The sequence below is a fragment of the Schistocerca piceifrons genome, chromosome 4 (genome assembly GCF_021461385.2).
Source record: "Schistocerca piceifrons isolate TAMUIC-IGC-003096 chromosome 4, iqSchPice1.1, whole genome shotgun sequence".
Lineage (NCBI taxonomy): Eukaryota > Metazoa > Arthropoda > Insecta > Orthoptera > Acrididae > Schistocerca > Schistocerca piceifrons.
The window spans coordinates 527,490,839-527,513,012 of record NC_060141.1 but is presented as its reverse complement, the minus strand read 5'-3'; the positions used below and the strand labels follow the sequence as shown (position 1 = coordinate 527,513,012).

Sequence of the window (22,174 nt, the reverse complement as noted above, 5' to 3'; positions counted from 1 at the left end):
TGCTGAGGGAATTAGATTAGGAAATGAGACACTTAAAGTAGTAAAGGACTTTTGCTATTTGGGGAGCAAAGTAACTGATGATGGTTGAAGTAATGAGGATATAAAATGTAGACTGTCAATGGCAAGGAAAGCATTTCTGAAGAAGAGAAATTTGTTAACATCGAGTATAGGTTTAAGTGTCAGGAAGTCGTTTCTGAAAGTATTTGTATGGAGTGTAGCCATGTATGGAAGTGAAACATGGACAATAAATAGTTTAGACAAGAAGAGAATAGAAGCTTTCAAAATGTGGTGCTACAGAAGAATGCTGAAGATTAGATGGGTAGATCACATAACTAATGAGGAAGTATTGAATAGGATTGGGGAGAAGAGAAGTTTGTGGCACAACTTGACTAGAAGAAGGGATCGGTTGGTAGGACATGTTCTGAGGCATCAAAGGATCACCAGTTTAGTGTTGGAGGGCAGCATGGAGGGTAAAAATCGTAGAGGGTGACCAAGAGATGAATACATTAAGCAGATTCAGAAGGATGTAGGTTGCAGTAGGTACTGGGAGATGAAGAAGCTTGCACAGGATAGAGTAGCATGGAGAGCTGCATCAAACCACTCTCAGGACTGAAGACCACAACAGCAACAACAACATGAACTACTGTGTGCATCATCTTCATTTTGTGAGAATTCAAAGTAAATAGCCTATGAGTATAATTTTGTATCCCTCACTTTACAGACCGCCATTAGGAAATTTTAAGAACTTCTTAGAAAAATTGAAACTCTATGATGTCACCGGTCTGACTAAAGGATACAAATGATAATTTGTGGTGAATTCAGTATTAATGTTTGGAAGAAGTCTGAGCTAAAATATTACACTGAAATAATATTACTTAGCACTTACAGTGTAACTTCAGTTGCAATCTACAAGGGTAATTCAATAATGAACTGCAATTTAGTTATATTTTTGTTTATTTTGATAGTACTGTCAGTTTACATAGATGATGCATGCTTTGTTTATTTGTTGTTATATCTTTGCGATTTTCAAGCAACTAGGTTAGTTTTCTTATCGCTGCCATGCTGTTAATCTTGGGTGCTCCACTGTCTATTTGCACCAAAGAAGAGCAACATTCAGTGATCCGTTTTTTTGTGGTCGGAAGGCATTATCAGGGGCCGAAATTCACAAAGACTTTAGGTACAGTACGGGAACAGTGTTTTGCCATAAAAATGTGTCTACAAATGTATTGAAAAATTCCAAAATTGTCGCGCAAGTGTTACGCACGATGAAGGAGCCGGACGTTCGTTTACCACCACAAATGAAGAAACTATTGAGCCTTCACAAGAAATGATTCTCTTAGACAGACGATTAACTACTGACAAAGTGGCGCATTGTATGCAAATTAGTCACAGTTCTGCCTACGAAATCATCCACAACAGACTTTGGTTTCATAAAGTTTGTGCAATATGGGTCCCAAAACTACTCACACAATTACATAAACAAACATGCTTGGACATCTGCAAAAAACATTTGGATTGCTATGGTACTGAAGGGGACAACTTCTTAGACAGCATCATTACTGGTGACAAAACATGAATCCATCATTACAAGCCCAAGAATAAACGGCAGAGTATGGAATGGAAACATCCAAATTTGCCGTGCAAAAAAAAGTTCAAGACCCAACCGTCTGCAGGAAAACTGATGCTTATGGTTTTCTGGGATGCACAAGGTCCAGTACTGGAACATTATGGAGAAAGGGGCACAACAATAAACAGTGTATGTTACAGTGAGACGCTTACTGTCAGGCTAAAGCCTGCAATTCGAAGCAAACACCGAGGATTGCTGTCAAAAGGCATTGTGTTGCTGCACAACAATGCCTGTCCGCACACTGTTGCGCACACTGCTGAAATGCTCCAGAAATTCAAATGTGAAGTACTGGATCATCCTCCATATAGTCCCCATCTTGTCCCTTCTGACTATCACTTGTTTGGTCCACTCAAACAGGCATTGAGGGGCCATCGATTTACCTCGGATGAAGCAGTGGAAGAAGCAGTGCATTCCTGGCTTGCAGCTCAACCGAGAACCTTCTTTTATGAGGGCATCAGGAAGCTTGTACAACTATGGACCAAGTGTGTTGAAACGCAAGGAGACTATGTCGAAAAATGCTGTTCTTGTAAGTTTCCTATTTGATTACAATAAAATTTTATAACTACTATGCAGATAATAATTGACTTACCCTTGTATGTATGGAGATAGTTAACAAACCTAAAGTTCATCCAGTTTTACTAAGTTACCAAATAACAATGTCCAGTTAGCCATAATAGACAATATGACAAATCTTAAAACATGTGTTAACTGAAAAACCATTAGAATAATTAAGTAACTTATAACATACACCTTTAAAAGGAACCTGCAAAGCGTACAATGGAATTATATATCTAAAAACAAAGATGATGTGACTTACCAAATGAAAGTGCTGGCAGGTCGACAGACACATAAACAAACACAAACATACACACAAAATTCAAGCTTTCGCAACAAACTGTTGCCTCATCAGGAAAGAGGGAAGGAGAGGGAAAGACGAAAGGAAGTGGGTTTTAAGGGAGAGGGTAAGGAGTCATTCCAATCCCGGGAGCGGAAAGACTTACCTTGTGTCTGTATATGTGTGGATGGATATGTGTGTGTGTGCGAGTGTATACCCATCCTTTTTTCCCCCTAAGGTAAGTCTTTCCGCTCCCGGGATTGGAATGACTCCTTACCCTCTCCCTTAAAACCCACTTCCTTTCGTCTTTCCCTCTCCTTCCCTCTTTCCTGATGAGGCAACAGTTTGTTGCGAAAGCTTGAATTTTGTGTGTATGTTTGTGTTTGTTTATGTGTCTGTCGACCTGCCAGCACTTTCATTTGGTAAGTCACATCATCTTTGTTTTTAGATATATATTTCCTACGTGGAATGTTTCCCTCTATTAAAACCGTACAATGGAATTAGGTATTTGTGGCACTGGATGTATATTCTACATTTAACGTGTTTCTAAGTAAATTTCTCTCCACCTTTGAAAGCTGTTTCCCAATGAAAACTGTGAAATACAACTTCTGCACACTGTGAAATGTATAGGAGAGGGTTCCATTATACCAGCTAATAGAGCTTTTTCCCATTCCATTTCCATAGTGAGCATGGGAAGAATGATTGCATAAATGCCTCTGTCAGCATTGTAATTAATCTAATCTTGTCTCCTTACTCTCTTTGTGAGTGATACTTGTATAGTCCTAGAGTCCAGAAACTTTCTAAGTAGACTTTCATGGGATAGTTTGTGTTTATTTTCAAATGTCTGACACCTCAGTTCTTCAGTATATTCGAGACATTCTTCCATGGGTAAAACACACCTGTGAACATTTGTGGTGTCCTTCTTTGCATCCATTCAATATCACCTGTTAGTCATATTTGGTAAGGGGTTCCACACACTTGAATAGTATTCTAGGATGAGTTTCCCAAGTGTTTTGTATGCCATCTCCATTGTATACTGACTGCATTTCCCTCGTCTTCTACCAATGAAGTGCAGTCTGCCACCTGTTTTACCTATGAGGGTGGTTTGAAAGGTTCTCGGAATCACCACGAGGGGTCTGCACTAGCACAATGAGTTGTTCATGTGATATTCATTGGACTGTTGCCTGTAAACAAGTGCCACATCAGAGCTCTTGGGTGATGTGGCTCTGTTGTTGTTCCCACATAGTGATTTGCGATGATGGAAAAAATTGAGATTCGAGCAGTGATTAAGTACACTACAAAGGACATTCATGCTGATTTCCAGAGATACACTGGGGGACTCTGCTCCTTCATTTTCAATTGATGCGAACTGGACAAATGAATTTAAATTTGGTCAGAAGAGCTTAGATGATGATCCACACAGTGGTTGGCCAAGATGTGTCACTACACCAGAAATCATTGCAAAAGTGCACAAAATGGTCATGGAGGATCGCCAATTGAAAGCGCGTGAATTGCTCACACTTGCCAGATGTCATCTGAAAGAGTATTTTAGAAATGAAAAAATTATCTGCAAGATGGGTGCTGCCACTTTTGACGCTGGATCAAAAATGCATGAGAATTGACATATCCGAACAATGTTTCACCAATTTTAGGAGAAACGAACAAGATTTTTAGCACTGGTTTGTGACCACAGATGAAACTTGGGTGCACTACTATACCCTAGAGAGAAAACAACAGTGAAAGCAGCGGAAACATGCGGATTTGCTGCCACCAAAGAAAGCAAAAACAATTCCTTCAGTGGGAAAGGTCATGGTACCAGTGCTCTGGGATGTGAAAGGGGATTCTGTTTGTAGATTATCTCCCCATTTGGCAAACAATTACTGGAGAATACTATGCTAACCTCCTGGACAAACTGCAACAAAAGATACGCAAAAAAGCCAGGTTTAGCAAGAAAGAAAGGTCATCTTCCACCAATACAATGCACGCCCGCACATATGTGCCATCGCCAGGCAAAATTACATGAACTAAGATATGAATTGTTGCCACACCCACCTTATTCACCTGATATGGATCTGTCAGACTTCCATCTCTTCTCAAAACTGAAAATTTTTCTTGGTGGATGAAGATTCACTTCAAACAAAGAATTGATAACCATAGTTGACAACTATTTTGCAGGCATGGAGGAAACTCATTTTTGAAATGGGATCAAGGCACTAGAACATTGTTGGACGAAGTGAATTCATCGACAAGGAGACTACACTGAAAAATAAAAAAAGTGTCAGTGATGTAAGTACTTTTTTCTATTCCATTCTGAGAACTTTTCAAAATACCCTCATACAATTGGGCCAGTGTGATCATTCTATTTAGTATCTCTACAAATAGTTATGATAATAAGTTGTTTTTTTTTCATCTCATGAAATACACAATTTTACATTTCTGAACATGTAGTGTGAGTTGCCAATCTTCACATTGCATTAAAATGGCATCAAGAGCTGAATAAGTATTTTTGCAGCTGTTTCAATGACGCTTTGTAACTGCGTCATTTGCAAAAAGTGTCAGATTGCTATTAATACTGTCTGCAATCTCACTAAGATGCAACGCAAACAGAAAAGCTTCCCTGGGGCACACCCAAAGTTACTACTACATCTATCAATGACTCTTTGTCGAAGATAACATGCTGTGTCCTCTCCACCAAGAAACCTTCAATACAGTCAAGAATATCATTTGATACCCAATATGACATACTATTAATAATAAGCATATGTGTGGCACTGAGACAAATGCCTTTTGTAAGTCAAAGAAGACTGTCAGTCTGGCTGCCTTCATCCACGGCTTTCAGGATTTCATGTGAGAAAAACAGAAGCTGGGTTCCACATGATTAATGTTTTTGGAATCCACACTGTTTGGCATCAATGAGATCATTCTGTTTGAGATACTTCATTACACTTCAGTTCAGACTATGTTCTAACTTTCTACAGCAAATGGATGTCAAAGATATTGGATTGTAGTTTTGTGGACACTTCTGCTGCCTTTATGGTAAATGGATGTAAACTGTACTTTCTTCCAACCTCTTTTTCTTCATTTTCTTTAATGGCCTCACCTCCACGAGCTTTGGTTAAAAGTAGTATGATCTGTTGTTTGTCCACGGCTTTTCTAAAGAGCGATTCTGTGCTCAATCCAAATTACTGGTTTAGCCAGGTTAATCCTCCATGTCTTGTACTTTGCTTGAAGTATTGGTTGCAATAGGCTGCTATGCATTAGATGACCAACACCTTAGAGTCTTCTTCTCCTGATGGTATTGAGAATTTTTCCAAATTTTTGTTCATACATCATAGTTCTGCCCCATTTGTGACCATTGTGGATGGTATCCTCAGTATCATTTGATACTCCCAAATTTGAAATGCCTCCATTTGCTTATATAATACTGAGGCAAGTGTCCATGACTTAACTCTAAAAGGTAGGACATTGAACTCATGGCATTTAAGTAGTTGAGTGCAAAGTGTCATGGCTAGACAGAGTTTCTTAACTTTCTGGAAAGAATTTCTGGCCTGCTCAATCTGCAGTGAATTTCTTGAGAGAAGTCCCAGTTATCGTTGATTTGAGACCGCAAATATTTATATGCTAAAATCCTTTCTCTTTTGTCATTACTGAGTGAAATAGTGTCCTGAATTTTATCTCAGTTTCTGATGACATTTTTCTTCTTGACATTTAAATGTAACTCCATGGTGCTGCTCTCTTCAGTAATAGTGTTTAATAGTTCTTGCAATTCTTATAGCCTGGATGCAAGTGAGACATTGTAATAAGCATATATGATGTTATTGATAACTCCATTAATGATTTCTCCTTGATACTTTCCACCAAGAACATCCTGGAAATTCTTTTCAGAATAAATGCTAAAAAGTAACTGGGAGAGAATGCAGCCCTGGTAAACTCCTTTCATAATCAATACTTCCTCTCACAGTTGACCATTGACATGCATGACAGTACTTTGATTCCAGTGAAGATTTCCAATCAACTGTATGTCACAACCATTCAGACTACCCAAGACATCCATCAGTCTGTCACAATGAACAGTGACAAAAGTTTCTCATAACCAATTAAACAAGTATAAACAACAACACATGCATCACAAAATCATTGAAGAAATAGTTGAAGGCTGAGTAACACTTCCTGAGACTCAAAACCTATCCTCAATCCAAATTGAGAGTCTCCAGTCTCCAATGCTCGCCTCATATTTATGATACACCCTCAAAGGCAGTATTTTAAGGAATAAACTGATGGCAAGACTCATTAAACTGATCTTTCTGCAGCTGTTGCAGCACTTTCACTGAGCATTTGGGAAATGGTACAAATTCCAGTCAGTCACTCATGTGGTAATATTCCACTTTGGCAGATGCTGTCGAACAAATCAACCAACATGGAAAGAGATTGTTTGTTCTTGAGCAGTTTTAGAACTTCAACCTGCATTTTGTGAGGACCTGGAGCCTCCAACTCTTTGATATGGTTATGGCATGATCTACTTCTGCTATTGTGGTATCCATATCATCACTCTCCCAGATGCCATGATCAACCATCCACTGCAATTGATTTGTTGTAGGATTTCATTTGTTATGCAAGAGTTGAGTTTCTTACTCTCTGCAACATTTAGTTTTCCTTGGCTCACTTTATTCACTATAGTTTTCACTTGGATCCATGTTTCTTCCACATTATTTATACCTATGTTTGATTGGATGCAATCCAATTTTGTGCACAGTGCTATTTGACCTTGTTCCTCGGTGCTTGATCTTGAAATTTATAGATCCCAATTCAGCAGCTTTTAACACTGGGTGACACTTTTTTCATTTTCGTAGTTTTTTGTGATTAGCAAAAGGTTAATGATCAGAGGTGCCAAGATATGCTATACCTGAGGTCTTCACAAAAGCAACTGGCAACCCCTTGGGCACCTCAGTCAAGCCTGCACCCTACATGGCCCATGCATACTTCAGCTTCGCAGACTCACCCTGTCACAGAACCAGATGGACACCAGGTGGGAGTTCCAGCACTAGCAGAGGCCGGCACTTCCAAGGAATCTATTCATGCCCACTGCACATGTGGGTAGAAAACAGTGCCACGAGTATTCCACCACCAGCCACAATAAAGTTCGGCATCACAGCTGCACAAGTTAGTTCTTCTGGCTTTGGGAGCCTCTCCTAGCCTCTGGGCAGGTGGTATTCACACTTTTGTCTTAGGACACTCTCAAAGCACATCATAGGAACCAATGCCACTATATTCTGCCTTCATTGTAGTTTCCTTGGCGCAATCGGATTGTCTCCAGGGTAGACTTTTATGCTCATATGCTGGTGTTATTCAAGACAGCTTATTCAGACTTGGAATATTTTTCATACAAGTGTATTTGTCTATGAAGACCCTATCATGTTACTTTGTCAGACTCTGGAATCACCACACTGTCGAGTCTTCATACCTGTGAGACACAGTAATTGTGATTTTATTGTCCATTATAATTATCCGGGCTGTTATGCCGTGGTCAGTTGATGAGTTTTGTCTCAATTCCCAACGTTTCGTCTCCGACTGTGGGAGACATCTTCAAGGGGGTCCGTAGGTCGATGGAAGATCCAACACACCCACTGGCTCGCTACTGACTGCCGCTAAATTCCGTGTCCGCGCGCTCCCGCACCGCGGTGTGACGTCACGTGTTTTGAAAACGTCAGTGCAATTGGCCGTTGTCCGTCGCCGTCGATCGCCGTTGCCATCACCCAGTAGTGGACGGGTGGTACACATCTTCTTTAACACCGGCATCCATATACCATTTAATTTCACGCCCTCCTCCTTTTGGTTGAAATTATTTGGGTGTTTAGCAATTTCAATTGCCTCCCTGTAGAGCCTTTCGTAATATTCGCTTGTGGCCGCTAGTACTTGCATCTCTTCAAAATGAATATTGTGGTTACCTGGCTGGAAAGCATGCTCCACAACAGCTGATCGTTCCGTTTCTCCTCTTCTACAATTTCCCTTGTGCTCTTCCAAACGTTTAGAAACAGTTCTTTAAGTGGTACCCACATAAACATCACCACAGCTGCATGGGATCCTATACACTCCAGCTTTTTCCAATGGTTTGCGAGCATCCTTGGCAGGCTTAAGATATTCCTGTATCTTCCTGGTGGGCTTGTAAATTACGGTAATATTCCACTTTATCAAGATCCTCCCTATTCTTTCCGTTACATTTTTCACAAACAGCAGGAAAACCTTAGATTTTGCAGTAGCCTGTACGTCAGTATGATTTCTGCATGGCTGCCTCAATGCACGTTTTATTTCGGTGGATGAATATCCGTTCTTCATTAGTGCATTGTGGAGATGTTCCATTTCAGCATCGAGCAATTCAGGTTCACAAATATTTCTAGCTCTGTCCGCTAATGTCTTGATAACACCCTGCTTCTGTTGTGGACGGTGGTTCGAATCCTGGTGCAAATAATGGTCCGTGTGCGTGGGTTTGCGGTATGCTGAGTGCCCCAAACTAACATTTTTGTTTCTAGGGAGGAACTAAGCCGGTTCCATGAACATCTGAACAGTATAAACTTGAGAATTCAGTTTACAATGAAGGAGGAGGTAGACGGCAAATTATATTTCCTTGATGTGCTTGTTTTTAGAACGAAAATGGTAGTTTGGGCCACTCAGTATACCGCAAACCCACGCAAACGGACCGTTATTGCACCAGGATTCGAACCACCACCCACAACAGAAGCGGGATGTTATCAAGACGTTAGCGGACAGAGCTAGAAATATTTGTGAACCTGAGTTGCTCGACGCTGAAATGGAACATCTTCACAATGCACTAATGAAGAACGGATATTCGTCTGCCAAAATAAAACGTGCGTTGACGCAGCCACGCATAAATCATACTGACGTACAGGCTACTGCAAAATCTAAGGTTTTCCTGCCGTTTGTGAAAAATGTAACAGAAAGAATAGGGAGGATCTTGACGAAGCAGAATATTACTGTAATTTACAAGCCCACCAGGAAGATACAGGAATACCTTAAGCCTGCCAAGGATGCTCGCAAACCATTGGAAAAAGCTGGAGTGTATAGGATCCCATGCAGCTGTGGTGATGTTTATGTGGGTACCATTAAAAGAACTGTTTCTTAACGTTTGGAAGAACACAAGGGAAATTGTAGAAGAGGAGAAACGGAACGATCAGATGTTGTGGAGCATGCTTTCCAGCCAGGGAACCACAATATTCGTTTTGTAGAGACGCAAGTACTCGCAGCCACAAGCGGATATTACGAAAGGCTCTACAGGGAGGCAATCGAAATCACTAAACACCCAAATAATTTCAACCGAAAGGAGGAGGGCGTGAAATTAAATGGTACATGGATGCCGGTGTTAAAGAAGATGTGTACCACCCGTCCACTACTGGGTGATGGCAACAGCGATCGACAGCGACGGACAGCGGCCAATTGCACTGACGTTTTCAAAACACGTGACGTCACACCACGGCATGGGAGCGCGCGGACACGAAATTTAGCAGCAGTCAGTAGCAAGCCAGTGGGTGTGTTGGATCTTCCATCGACCTACGGACCCCCTTGAAGATGTCTCCCGCAGTCGGAGACGAAACGTCGGGAATTGAGACAAAATTCATCAACTGACCATGGTATAACAGCCCGGATAATTATAATGGACATGATATTTCCGGCCATGAAAGTCTATATTTTAGTATGTGAGTTTATTACCATCGAAGCAGATGTTTCTTTCTTTCGTCAATAAACTTTTTAAAACTTTGTTCATTATTTTCCCTGTGTCAGTGTGAGTGACACACCAGTTTGGCTACAAGGAAGAATTTTAGTGATGCGTATCTTCCAATCCAGCCTTGTTACATTTCAACAATGTTTCATCTGCAGGCTTATCATGGTGGAACAGATAGACTTTTCACAAAAATGCTACTTGTCCATCAACAGTTACAACAAAATGTGGAACTATTGTTTGAGCATATAACTACAGGTACTCCCACCCTCCCGGAACTCTCCAATCACCTGGAAGCTCTTTTGTCCACAGTCTTTTGACTCTGATTAGTACCTTTGGCATTCCAACAGTTTAACAAGAAGGTGAAACCTTGGACAAACTACTTTGCCCAGCTAGAGCAGTATTTCTTTGCATTCAAAATAATAGAGAACAAATAACATTGTATTTATTTCCACGCTTGTGTGGGACCAGAGATTTCCCAACTCCTCAAGCAGTTAATCCCTGAAGCAGAACCATATTCACTACCCTATGAACAACTGAGGTCCAGTCTTCCAGAATACTTTGATGCACACGTCCATGTTGCCACCGCAAGGCACAAATTTTTCAGTCACAAACAAGCCAATGAAACATATATATAGAGTGGATTGCCCAACTGCAGAGCCTGTCCAGAGACTGCCATGCCCAATGTACTAACCCCAACTGTATGCTGAATCTTTGGTCAGAACCATGATCCTTGTCCACACACCAGATGACAATCTTCATACAGACCTACTCAAGGTGAAGAATCCTCATTTGGAAACGTGACTGCCTATCATCCACGCATTCAAACAATCTCTCCATTCCACAGCAGCTATTCAAGATCCTCCAACAGTGCTTGTGACAAAGCCACAGTCAGAAAACAAGATCCAGCCCAGAGGCAGCATCCTAATCGCACCAATCACCTATATCGTCGACATTCATAGCAACTTTCCTCTTGTAGTCAAAGTCTCTGCAGCAACAATGCTGATTCAGGAGGGCAAAGGACAGTGGGTGTGACACATAAAGTGTCAGTGGAATGTAACAGCTGGGGACAAAGCTGACCAAGAATCAGAGGTTGACAACACTCCGTACCCACCCAACAGCTTTGTTCAGGCTACGATGCCGCTTACCATCAGTCCCATGTGCCTCTCACTTCAAGTCAATGGACATCCAGTCAATTTTCTGCTTGATAAAGGATCTTTGGCCGCTATCATTGATTGGATCATATATTCAACTTTTGGAGCACCAACTCCAGCCATTCAGTCAGCATCTACGGAGCTCCACTAATGATATCATCCATATCAAAGGGCATTTTCAGGCCATAATCTTGTATCACTAATGCACCATTCAACAAGAGATTCTGGTAGCAGACAAACTGCATCATTTCAACCTTCAGGGGATGGACTTATTCTCTGCTCTCTGAGTCGAGATCCACGATGCTCAGCCTGCCATCCACTCAGTGACTACGAACAAATTCACACCTGTTTTCAAGCATCCCACCTCTGGAGTTACGAATTTTACAGCAGATATAGACCTTCTTCCCACAGCCAAATTGCACTTCTACAAAGCCTGCAATGTTCCGTTTGTCCTTAAAGACATAGTACAGGACAAATTATCCCAGGTTCAAGATGCAGGCATCATCACTCCATTGGCCAACAGCCAATGGGCAATGCCCATAGTTCTAGTGGAAAAATCAACTGCTGTACTATGAGTTTGTGGAGATTTTAAGTCAACAGTCAACATAAAATCCATTGCGGATGTGTAATCAATTTCTAAGTTTGACACTTTGATGACTCCACTGGCAGCGGGCAAAATATATGCCAAAATCGATCTTGAAGATGCCTATTTACAGCTCCCTTACAACACAGTACAATCGTCTTCCATTAAGAACTGCTAGTTTCCACTATATTTCACAGGCGCCTGGAGCAACTGGTCCAGCCACTTCCTGGTATAGTCAACTATCTGGACAACTTACTAGTTGCAGGCAAGGGTGACAAGAAATTATTGGACAACCTGGAGGCCTTCTTCACAGAGCTACAAGAGGCCAATCTAAAATAGCACAGAGACAAGTGTCTCTTCTTTGTCTCTCAAGTCACATACCTAGGATATACTTATTCATGGCCTTTGGCTTTCATCTTACACCAGAACATGTTGACACAATCCGAAATCTATGCACACAAACAAATACAGTTCAGCTTCAATCTGCATTAAAACACCTGAACTACTTCAGGCATTTTATACCACATGCAGCCGCCATCATGGAACCACTACACCAACTACTTCAGAAAAATGTCAAGTGGCAATGGACCCTAGAATGTGCCATGGCACTCTCAAAGCTCAAGCAATCACTCCTGCATCCCACATGCTTAATGGCTTATGATGTGCAATACCCATTGGTATGGGCAGCAGACACCTCAGATTATGGTCTGGGGGTGGTTCTCTCTCACATCATCAATGGAGTTGAACAGCCAATTGTATTTGTGTCCAAAACTCTTGTCTACTTCACAATGCAATTACAGCCAAATATAATAAGAAGCCCTGGACATCATCTTCGGTGTAAAGAAATTCCATGATTACATCTATGGCCACCACTTGACATTCATGACTGAAAAAAACTGCTTCTGTTGTGATTTAATTCAATGGTCACTATTCACAGTTGCACTTCACAGCCCTTCATCTTTCTGTCTACACATAAGATAGCCCATATTGAACGACATCACAGTGTGCCATTGCGGACCTGCTATCTCACTTACCTGTAGGCAATGACAAGGTGTCGATGACAAATCTGGGCTGTGTTTTCACTCGGACACCACTCTGGCTTAGGTTGTCTGTCGCCTCCTGCTCATTGCAAAACTCACCGCACAACACACCAACATGGATCCCACACTTAGGGCAGTCAGCATAACTGTCCACAACGGATGGCCCCCACACCGAAAAGGCATCAGCAATCCAGAAACTGAAGGATTCTGGCATCACTCAGATGAAATCTTATTGCTGCACAATATCCATCTCATACAAGATGGTGCTGTTATTCCAACAACTTTACAGTAACGGGTGTTGTAGCTCCTAAATGAAGGACTCTCGGGCACTATCCTGATTAAGTGCCTCACAGGGCAGAATGTGTACGGGAGAGCATGGACACCACCATTACCATCTTAGTCTCTTCCTGTCCTACAGGCCAAAGCAAACAGGCAAATTCCCCTCACCATTATTACCACTGGCCTGACACCTCTGAACCTTGGTCCTGCCTACCCATTGACTTTGCTGGACCTTTCCTTGGCTTCTCCTGACTTATTGTGGTCAATGTGGTAAGCAGATTTCCCTATGTCTCCAAAATGTCAGACACATCTTCAGACTGCAGCATCCATGCTCTTTCAAATATTTTTGCCGCTGAAGGACTTCCTAAAACAATTGTTTCAGACAGTTGACATTTACATTGTTCATGTAATTTTGAGAAAAAGGTAGCTTCCAACTGATCCACACAACAACCTTTCACCCAGCTTCCAATGGCAAGGCAGAAAGATTCATTAGGACGTTCAAAACACAAATGACCAAACTCCATCAGCACCATCTATTAGAAGACACACTCTTGTTATTCTCAGCATCCTATCAAGCCACTTCCCAGGAAAGCTCCTCTCCAGCAGAGAAACTACATGGATGTTCTCACCAGTTCCATCTCTTTCTTCTGCATCCTCAGTCTGGCCCTGAAGCCACTCAGCACACTCAGCACCATCACTTTACCATTCAAAACCCTGTGTGGGCCCTTAAATTTTCTTAGGACCGACAACAATATCTACCTGCCACCATCTCCCGTCTCCTTGACTAATCTATGGAGGAAGTTACTTTGGCTAACAGGGTCACCTGCCAGAAGCACATCTATCAGCTCCAAAAATGCCTGGGTCCTGGCATAACAGACACTGGTATAACTCTGGTTTCTATTCCAGAGCCACCACACTCATCAACCAGATGGAAGAGGACAGGGCAGCCAACTGGGATATGGACAATGCAACCCAGGGCCAGAACCCTGCCTCCACCACAGTGACACCAGAAGCCATCCCCATGAACTTGGTTGCTGCGCTGACTGCAGTCCAGCACCCATATGAGGACATCAAGATGGGCTGCAACCTTTCATTCTTTTCTGGTGGGGGAGGTATGCAATATCAGAGATCTTCACAGAAGCAGTTGGCAAACCTCTGGGCACCTCAGGCATGCTTGGAGCCTTCAGTGTCACAGACTCGCCCTGTCGCAGTAATGGATGGACACAAGGTGGTGGTACCAGCACTCGCAGAGGCCACCCCTTCCAACGGACCTATTTGCATCCACCATCCATATGGCAAAAACATAGTGCCATGAGTATTCCACTGATGGCCACTATAAAACTTGGTGCCAGAGCACACATATCAGTTCTTCCGGCTTTGAGAACCTCTCCTAGCCTGCAGGTGGGAGCTATTCACCCCCTTGTCTTAGGATGTGCTCAAAGCCCACCACATGGACTGACACTGCTGTATTCAGCCTTCATCGTTGTTCCCTTGGCACAATCAGACTGTATCCTGGATAAATATTTATGCTCATATGCTGGTGTTATTCAGGACAGCTTATTTGGAGTTATAATATTTTCCAAACACATGTATTTGTCTAAGAAGACCCTAACTGTGATACTTTGGTCAGACTCTGGAATCACCTTACTGTCAAGTCTTCATACCTGTGAGATACTGTAATTGTGATTTTATTATCATTGAAGTTGACATTTTTTTCTTTGGTCAATAAACTTTTGTAAACTTTGATCACTGTTTTTCATGTGTCGGTATGACTTATGGAATTTCTGAATTGTTTGTAGACAAGGATGCAGTAATTTGATTGTCCATGCATAGAGATGATGTAGAGGCAACTCAAAATAAGGTGAGCAATTTTCTCATCATTGCCAGTCTCTAAAATAAAATTATTTACCATATCAGCATGTCAATAACAGCCTACCTGGCACTGATATCATCCATCACTGCAGGTTTGGTGAAAGACGGGACTGTCTGGACTTGGGTGGAAAAATGAATCGAAACCAACATCTGATGCACTGGTGCATACACTTGGATAACTTTCTGCAGAATAGTTTCTGTATTGAACTGGAAGAAAATGACCTTACAGGACACAGGTACAACTTTCTTGACAGTCTGTTTGATAACTGGATGAACTATGAACACTACTCCATTGAAATGGTAGGGACCATTTTTGCCAGTATAATACACTTGATAACAATTAAGCATTAACATTTTCCCAAATTAGGTCAGCACATCTCATTCATTCTAAGGATCTCAACTTGAAGTCTTTCTACCCCTCTGATGGCTTTGTAAGTCTTTCCATTTTGAAATAAGCTGCAGCTATTCCAAGTCGTTATCTGTCTCATGAGTGGTCCAGAGAGTCTTAGCACCCCTGCCCACTGGGGGCCATGGCTTTTCAGTTTTACAGTCATGTTAAAGACTTTCCTGTGGATTAAGTATGATGTGGTTGCCTGTTGCCTGTTGCCTTCCTTGTGCAGTTTTCAGACTGCTTATGGCACTAGAGCTGCATTCTCAAACATGGGTCATACCACCATAGCAGATAGTATCTAGAGTGGGGCCCACGTGCACCAATAATGAAGCTGTTACCCTCGATCATCATGGATTCCAATGGAATTTCTTCTGCTGATGGACTATATCCCTCCACAAAGGTTAATCTACCTGAAGCCAATGGCCTGTTAGGGCCATCAGGTTATTTTCTGCCAACATTTCTCAGGACTGGAACACTGGCTGCACACTGTGCTCCATTGCCATAGCAGGATATTCTGGCAAGTTTTTTGTTCAGGATCATTGGTATATTACATTCAAAAGGGGGCTAATTCATTAGTAATTTCAGTGGAAAATCTTATAGGGATTCCATCAGACCCTGGAGCTTTGTTTAATTTTGATGACTTCAGCTGTTTCTCAACACAACTGACATTAATACCTATTTCACTAATTTCCGCGATGATTGGATAATTAAAATGGGGAATTACTCCTGAGTTTTACTTTGTAAAGGAACATTTGAAAATGGAGTAAAGTATTTCTGTTTTGCTCTGCTAACCTCAGTTTCAGTTACTCTCTTGTTCATGAGTGTCTGGACACTAACTGAGGGTCCACTATAAGTCTTTACATAAGTCCAAAATTTGTGTTTTGTGAGAGGGCTTTCAATAAGATTCTACTACAGTAGTCACTGAAGTCTTCCCACATCACCCTTTTGACAGCTAAATGTGTTTTATTTAGCATCTTTTCATCTACAACCCAATGCTCTGTCATATATTTATTGTGCATTTACATGTTTCTTGACAGAGACTACACACCATGGGTGGGTCCATCTCATCTTGTTCCACTACATAAATATCTATCCAGTGCTTGACCAACTATTTTTCTAAACTTAAGCCATGGTTCATGACACTGCTCCTTCCCAGAGACAAATGCATTGATTCCTTGTTGAGATATGATTTGTATTTCATTATAATTACCACAAATCAATCCTATAACAACTTGCAGACATTGTGTCACATTTATATAGATTTTGTAACTGCAGAAAATATTTACAGATAACAGAACAAGTTGTAATGTTACAAAATTTTGAATGGATGGCAACTTAAAGGCAACAACACAATCATGAAGGTTAGCTGTCTGAGTATCATGAAAAGTGTAGATGTCTTTATTGATACAGTACCATGTAGAGTAAAAGAAGAAAGCCTTACTGACAATTTCTTAAAACAGATAGATTAAAACAGAGTCCAAAAAAGCAGAAGAAAACCAAATTCACATCTACTCACAAACAGAGCAAGGGAAAAGGACTGTCTATAAGCTTCCATACGAGCCGTAATTTCTCACATCTTATCTTCATGGTCCTTATGTGAAATAAAAGTTGGCGTCAAAAGCCAGTTCTCTAAATTTGTGAATAGTGTCTTGTGGAAAGAGCATCATCATCCCTCCAGGAATTTCCATTTTTCATTTCATGAAGCACTTCCATAATACTTGTGTGCTGATCAAACCTGTCTGTAACAAATCTAACTCCCGCCACTGAATTGCTTCGATTCTTGCCTTAACCTGACGTAGTGGGGATCCCAAACACTTTATAACAGTCTCCTTTATGAATGAGCTAAACTTTCCCAAAATTCTCCCAATAAAATGAAGGTGAACATTGACCTTCTCCACTAACAACCTGACATGCTCATTCCATTTCATAACACTTTGCAATGTTATGCCTAGCATTAATCGAAGTGACCGTGTCAAGCTGTACCCTGCTTACACTGCGTTCTTGTTTGATCTAGCAGAAAAATGACTGTATAAAAAAAAAATAAAAGAGTGCAAATGATACAGAGAAACAAAAGTCATTCAGAAGCACAGGGCCTGAAACATCAGTGTAGCAAAATATTGCAACTACCAAATTAAAATATCTAGTTTATTTTTTTCTCTCTTATGTGAAACTTACCTGACCATTTCCATTCTTGATCTACAGTGACAGACATGGAAAAGGACATGGATTTTTAAGTTCCAGAAACTACATTTTTTGCAATATGCTATGATTGCTAGTCAAATAGTATACTACAAGCTACATTTTCCACAACTGATTTCATTCAATTCTGTTTCTGCAGTGTGTTTAAATCAAAGACTTCCCATGTAGGAACTTAATTATGCTTGTTCTTAAGACATACAATATTGTAATGTGAGAAATGTCTTTTTAAATAAAAACTGCTGTTGATCAAAAATAATGTTGTGTATTTCCTTTTCAATGTATTTCACGTATTCTTTATGACAGACAGATGATCAAATGTAGACTAACAATTGTACACAGTCACATTTCTACTCTTGCTTTGCATATGTGTGTGTGTGTGTGTGTGTGTGTGTGTGTGTGTGTGTGTACAGGTGTGTAGATGTGTGAAAGTTTTGGGTGGTACTGAATTTAAAAGCAGTGCAAAATTTAAAGAATCAACTGCTTTGAAAATCTTCATTATTACTAACACTTTTGAATGTTATTGATTATCATCAAGTACCTCATGACCAGCAATCATCATCAGGTATCTCATGTTTGGTGATAGTGACAGAATCGAACTCAGCAGTAATAATAAAGATTTCATCACAGCTAGCAGTGCAATAACACAAGTTTTAATAAATATATACAAGCTGTGGAACTCAATTTCAACACTGAAAACTGCTATAATTTGTGATATAAAATGTATGTATGGAGAAACTTTGTTACTAATTAAAAATACTTTACCAACGGCCGGAGATCTGGATGGTACAATATATGACCATTGTTGTTAATAATGAAAGAGTAGCCATTGACACCAAGCTGCAAAGAAGAATTTCAGTTATCATTAACTCTTCAGCTGATGTGACTGACAAACAGCGCATTTAAATACTGTTATTGAAGACATAGTTTATAATATTGTGTAATAACATAAAATTAATTATTCAAGAAAAAAGCACAAAATATTACATAAGATTAATTCAACATCTCTTTTTTTATTTAAAGCAAATAAGGGTAATAAGAATCAAAAAAATATTGAATTAATAAAGAAGAATTCTGGAAGGGTAATCTGCATTTCCGTTTTATCAATATTAATAATAAAACTGTAAAACCGCCATGTCTGTCTGAACACATCACTCTAAAACTACCAGGCGAATGTTTCATGAAGTTTTCACAGGTACTTTTAGTGTAACTTGGGGCAGCATATAGGGTTTATTTCATCAAAAGCAGATCATGGAAAGAAAAGTTATCATAACTTAAAAGTTTTACGTAACATTTTCTGCTGAGCTTAGTATCTTGGAAGTTAACCATCATGCCATAGTACCCCAAAGAACCAACAGAGGGCTGTGTTACTTTCATAGTACATCAAAGAACCAACAGACAGGCTGTTATTTTTAATTTCGGAAATTTACATCAGTGACAGAATTAGGCACTGCAATCTTATCTTTATGAATACAAACTACCAGGGAATTTACATGGCTAAGACATATGGATTTACTAATTTCACTTTGTGTTAAAAACTTGCTTTGATTCATTTGATAGATTTTGTTTATATTCTTTGCTATGAAAAAAGAATTGATTAACTTTGCTTTGTGGTTTGGGTGCCTAATCATTACATTTTGATTTCATACTAATATAAATACCTACAAAGCAGTCGAGTCCTACTGAATACACCAGAATGGCTAAGAAACTGATGACTATGTGGTCTCAAGAATCGGTGAGACTTTGCATAGTTCAAGAACATCTGGCTTTAACTTGCTCTTTGGAAACACCTTCCAAACGTGAAGCACGACATAACTGTGATCAAGACTGTCATGCATTATATCACTACTAAGAACCCTTCACTCACAGAGGATTAAAGTTACTTCTGTCCAATGTAACATCATAGAAGCAGACATTTTGATGGTAAGTGATGCATGTGAGTGAGTTTTATACCCCAAATTTCACTTATTCCTAACAATTTATTATTCTGCTTTAAATATGTACAACTCCTATGAACTTAAGTTATGTCATGACCATAAACAAAGCACAAGATCAGACACTGTGTTTTGTGACCATGAAAATTAGTGTCAGCTGATTTTTGCACAGCCAGCTCTACAGGGCACTCTCCCACCTTAGTGAAGCAAACAAGCTCTTCATTCATGTCACCAATCATACTGCTTTAAACATTTTATACAAAAAAGCTTTTTACCCAATCATACTACTTTAAAATTCATATACAAATAAGCTTTTTAAGTCAAAAATAAACTCCATGTGTACGAAGTGTCAGGTACAGATAAATACCCAAGCAACATTGGTTTCCTCAACTAGTTTTGAAGAGAGAGAGAGAGAGAGAGAGAGAGAGAGAGAGAGAGAGAGAGAGAGAGAGAGAGTGTGTGTGTGTGTGTGTGTGTGTTCGTATTCTAGCTCAAGAATCGATTCATCCACAAGTTCACAATTTCTTTCTTTTGATGAATCAATGCTGTTGATGAATCAATGCTTCTGCTTTTCGTTGAATGGTCCCCTTCACTCCTAAAGTATTTATGTTCTACCAGAACTGATGTGGCCATTCCTCAGGACTGCTTCACTTTGTGTATGTACAGCTACCAGAACTGATGTGGCCATTCCTGACGACTGCTTTACTTTGTGTATGTAGAGCTAAAATTAAATCTAATCTAAGCTTATCAATACATGTGTAAAATATGTATACTATACTTTTTGTTCTGACATATTTCACATCCTTGAAAGTCTCTCTGATTTGAGCCTATGACATAAACAAAGTATACAGTCTAATCCAAACTTATCCACTGATAATAAGCTTCACTCATTGAACATTATTTTTTTAAAATGCCGGTTTCCCTATCTGAAATACAATGTGTCCACAGCCAATATGCTCATACAAATCTCATGGAGTATTTCACAGTAATAATGAAAATATGAGGGCTATTCAGAAAGTAGGGAACATTTTGGCATTAAGAAAAAACTAAGTACAGGAAATACATTTTATTATATACATCTGAAAGAGCGACTGACATACGACTTTTCCACATAGTCACCAAACACATTGAGGCATTTATCATAGCGATGGACAAGCTTCAAAAGACCTTTGTCGTAAAATTCTGCCACCTGAGACTTCAGGCAGTGAGTCATGCCTGCCTGGAGTTCTGCATTGTCATCAAAGCGCTGCGTTGCGAGCCGGTTCTTCATCGTGGAAAACAAGTGGCAGTCGCTTGGTGCAAGATTGGTGCTGTATGGCGGATGAGGGAAAATTTCCCATTGGAATGAATTAAGGAGTTCTTTAAAGCAGTTTGCCATGTGAGATCAGGCACTGTCGTACAAAAACAAAATTTTGGATGTCAGCTTTCCTCGGCATTTGTTTTGAACTGCTCTCCTAAGGCTGTGCAAAATTTGACAGTACCGGGCAGAATTTATGGTTGCTCCACATTCGAGGAAATCAATACGAAGCACACCTTGCCTATCCCAAAACACTGTTGCCATCAACTTCCTTGCTGACAAGGTTTGCAAACATTTTCTTTGTTTTTGGGGGGACCTTGTGTGCCCCCACTCCATGGACTGTAATTTTGTCTCGCAACTGACATGTTTCACCCAAGAGTCATTACCGGTTATGATTCAATCCATTAATGAATCACCATGTTTGTGGTAGGTCTCCAGAAATGTCAATGTTGCCTGCCATCAACTTCCTTGCTGACAAGGTTTGCAAACATTTTCTTTGTTTTTGGGGGGACCTTGTGTGCCCCCACTCCATGGACTGTAATTTTGTCTCGCAACTGACATGTTTCACCCAAGTCTCATTACCGGTTATGATTCAATCCATTAATGAATCACCATGTTTGTGGTAGGTCTCCAGAAATGTCAATGTTGCCCCCATTCACTGTTCTTTATGGTGGTCTGTAAGCATTTTAGGCACCCATCGTGCACAAAATTTGTGGTAGCCTAGCTTTTGAGTGACAATCTCAAACAACAACGTCCGTGAAACTTGTGAAAAAGAAAGTGAAAGCTCTATTATTGTGAAGTGATGGTTTATTTCACGAATCATTTCATCAACTTTAGCAACAAGATCGTCAGTCATAATACTCAGGCGTCCACTCTTCTCTTCATCATGAACGTTGGTTTAGCCATTTTTAAACTGAATGCATCATTACTAGATGGAACATTCACTCATTATATTGCTTCCATACACTTCGCACAGTTCACAATAAATTTCTATAGGTTTTAGGTTTTTTACCAACAAAAACCCTAACACAGACCGTACCTAACAACTGGCGAGATTTTCGATTGCAGTGCACATTTCAAATTTGAATATCGAAAAAACCAGACATGCAGAGATGTTTCCACTGTCACAGATGGATGTCGACTGAGCTGCCGAGCACACATATACCAAAATATATGCGATCGGCATGCACCTAGCAGCGTCAGATGCCAAAGGTTCCCTACTTTCTGAATAGTT

The 22,174-nt window shown here is 40.3% G+C and overlaps 1 protein-coding gene across 1 annotated transcript in view; it reads right to left on the bottom strand.

The window, feature by feature from the left end:
• The window catches only part of LOC124795457 (voltage-dependent calcium channel subunit alpha-2/delta-3), a 496,470-nt gene that overhangs the window by 248,213 nt on the left and 226,083 nt on the right, over positions 1–22,174 (bottom strand). The window contains exons 10-11 of the mRNA XM_047259484.1: positions 18,475–18,549; positions 17,689–17,709 (exon numbers count right to left, since the gene is read on the bottom strand). Coding sequence (XP_047115440.1) covers positions 17,689–17,709; positions 18,475–18,549 — 96 coding nt within the window. The remainder of the gene's footprint in view (positions 1–17,688; positions 17,710–18,474; positions 18,550–22,174) is intronic.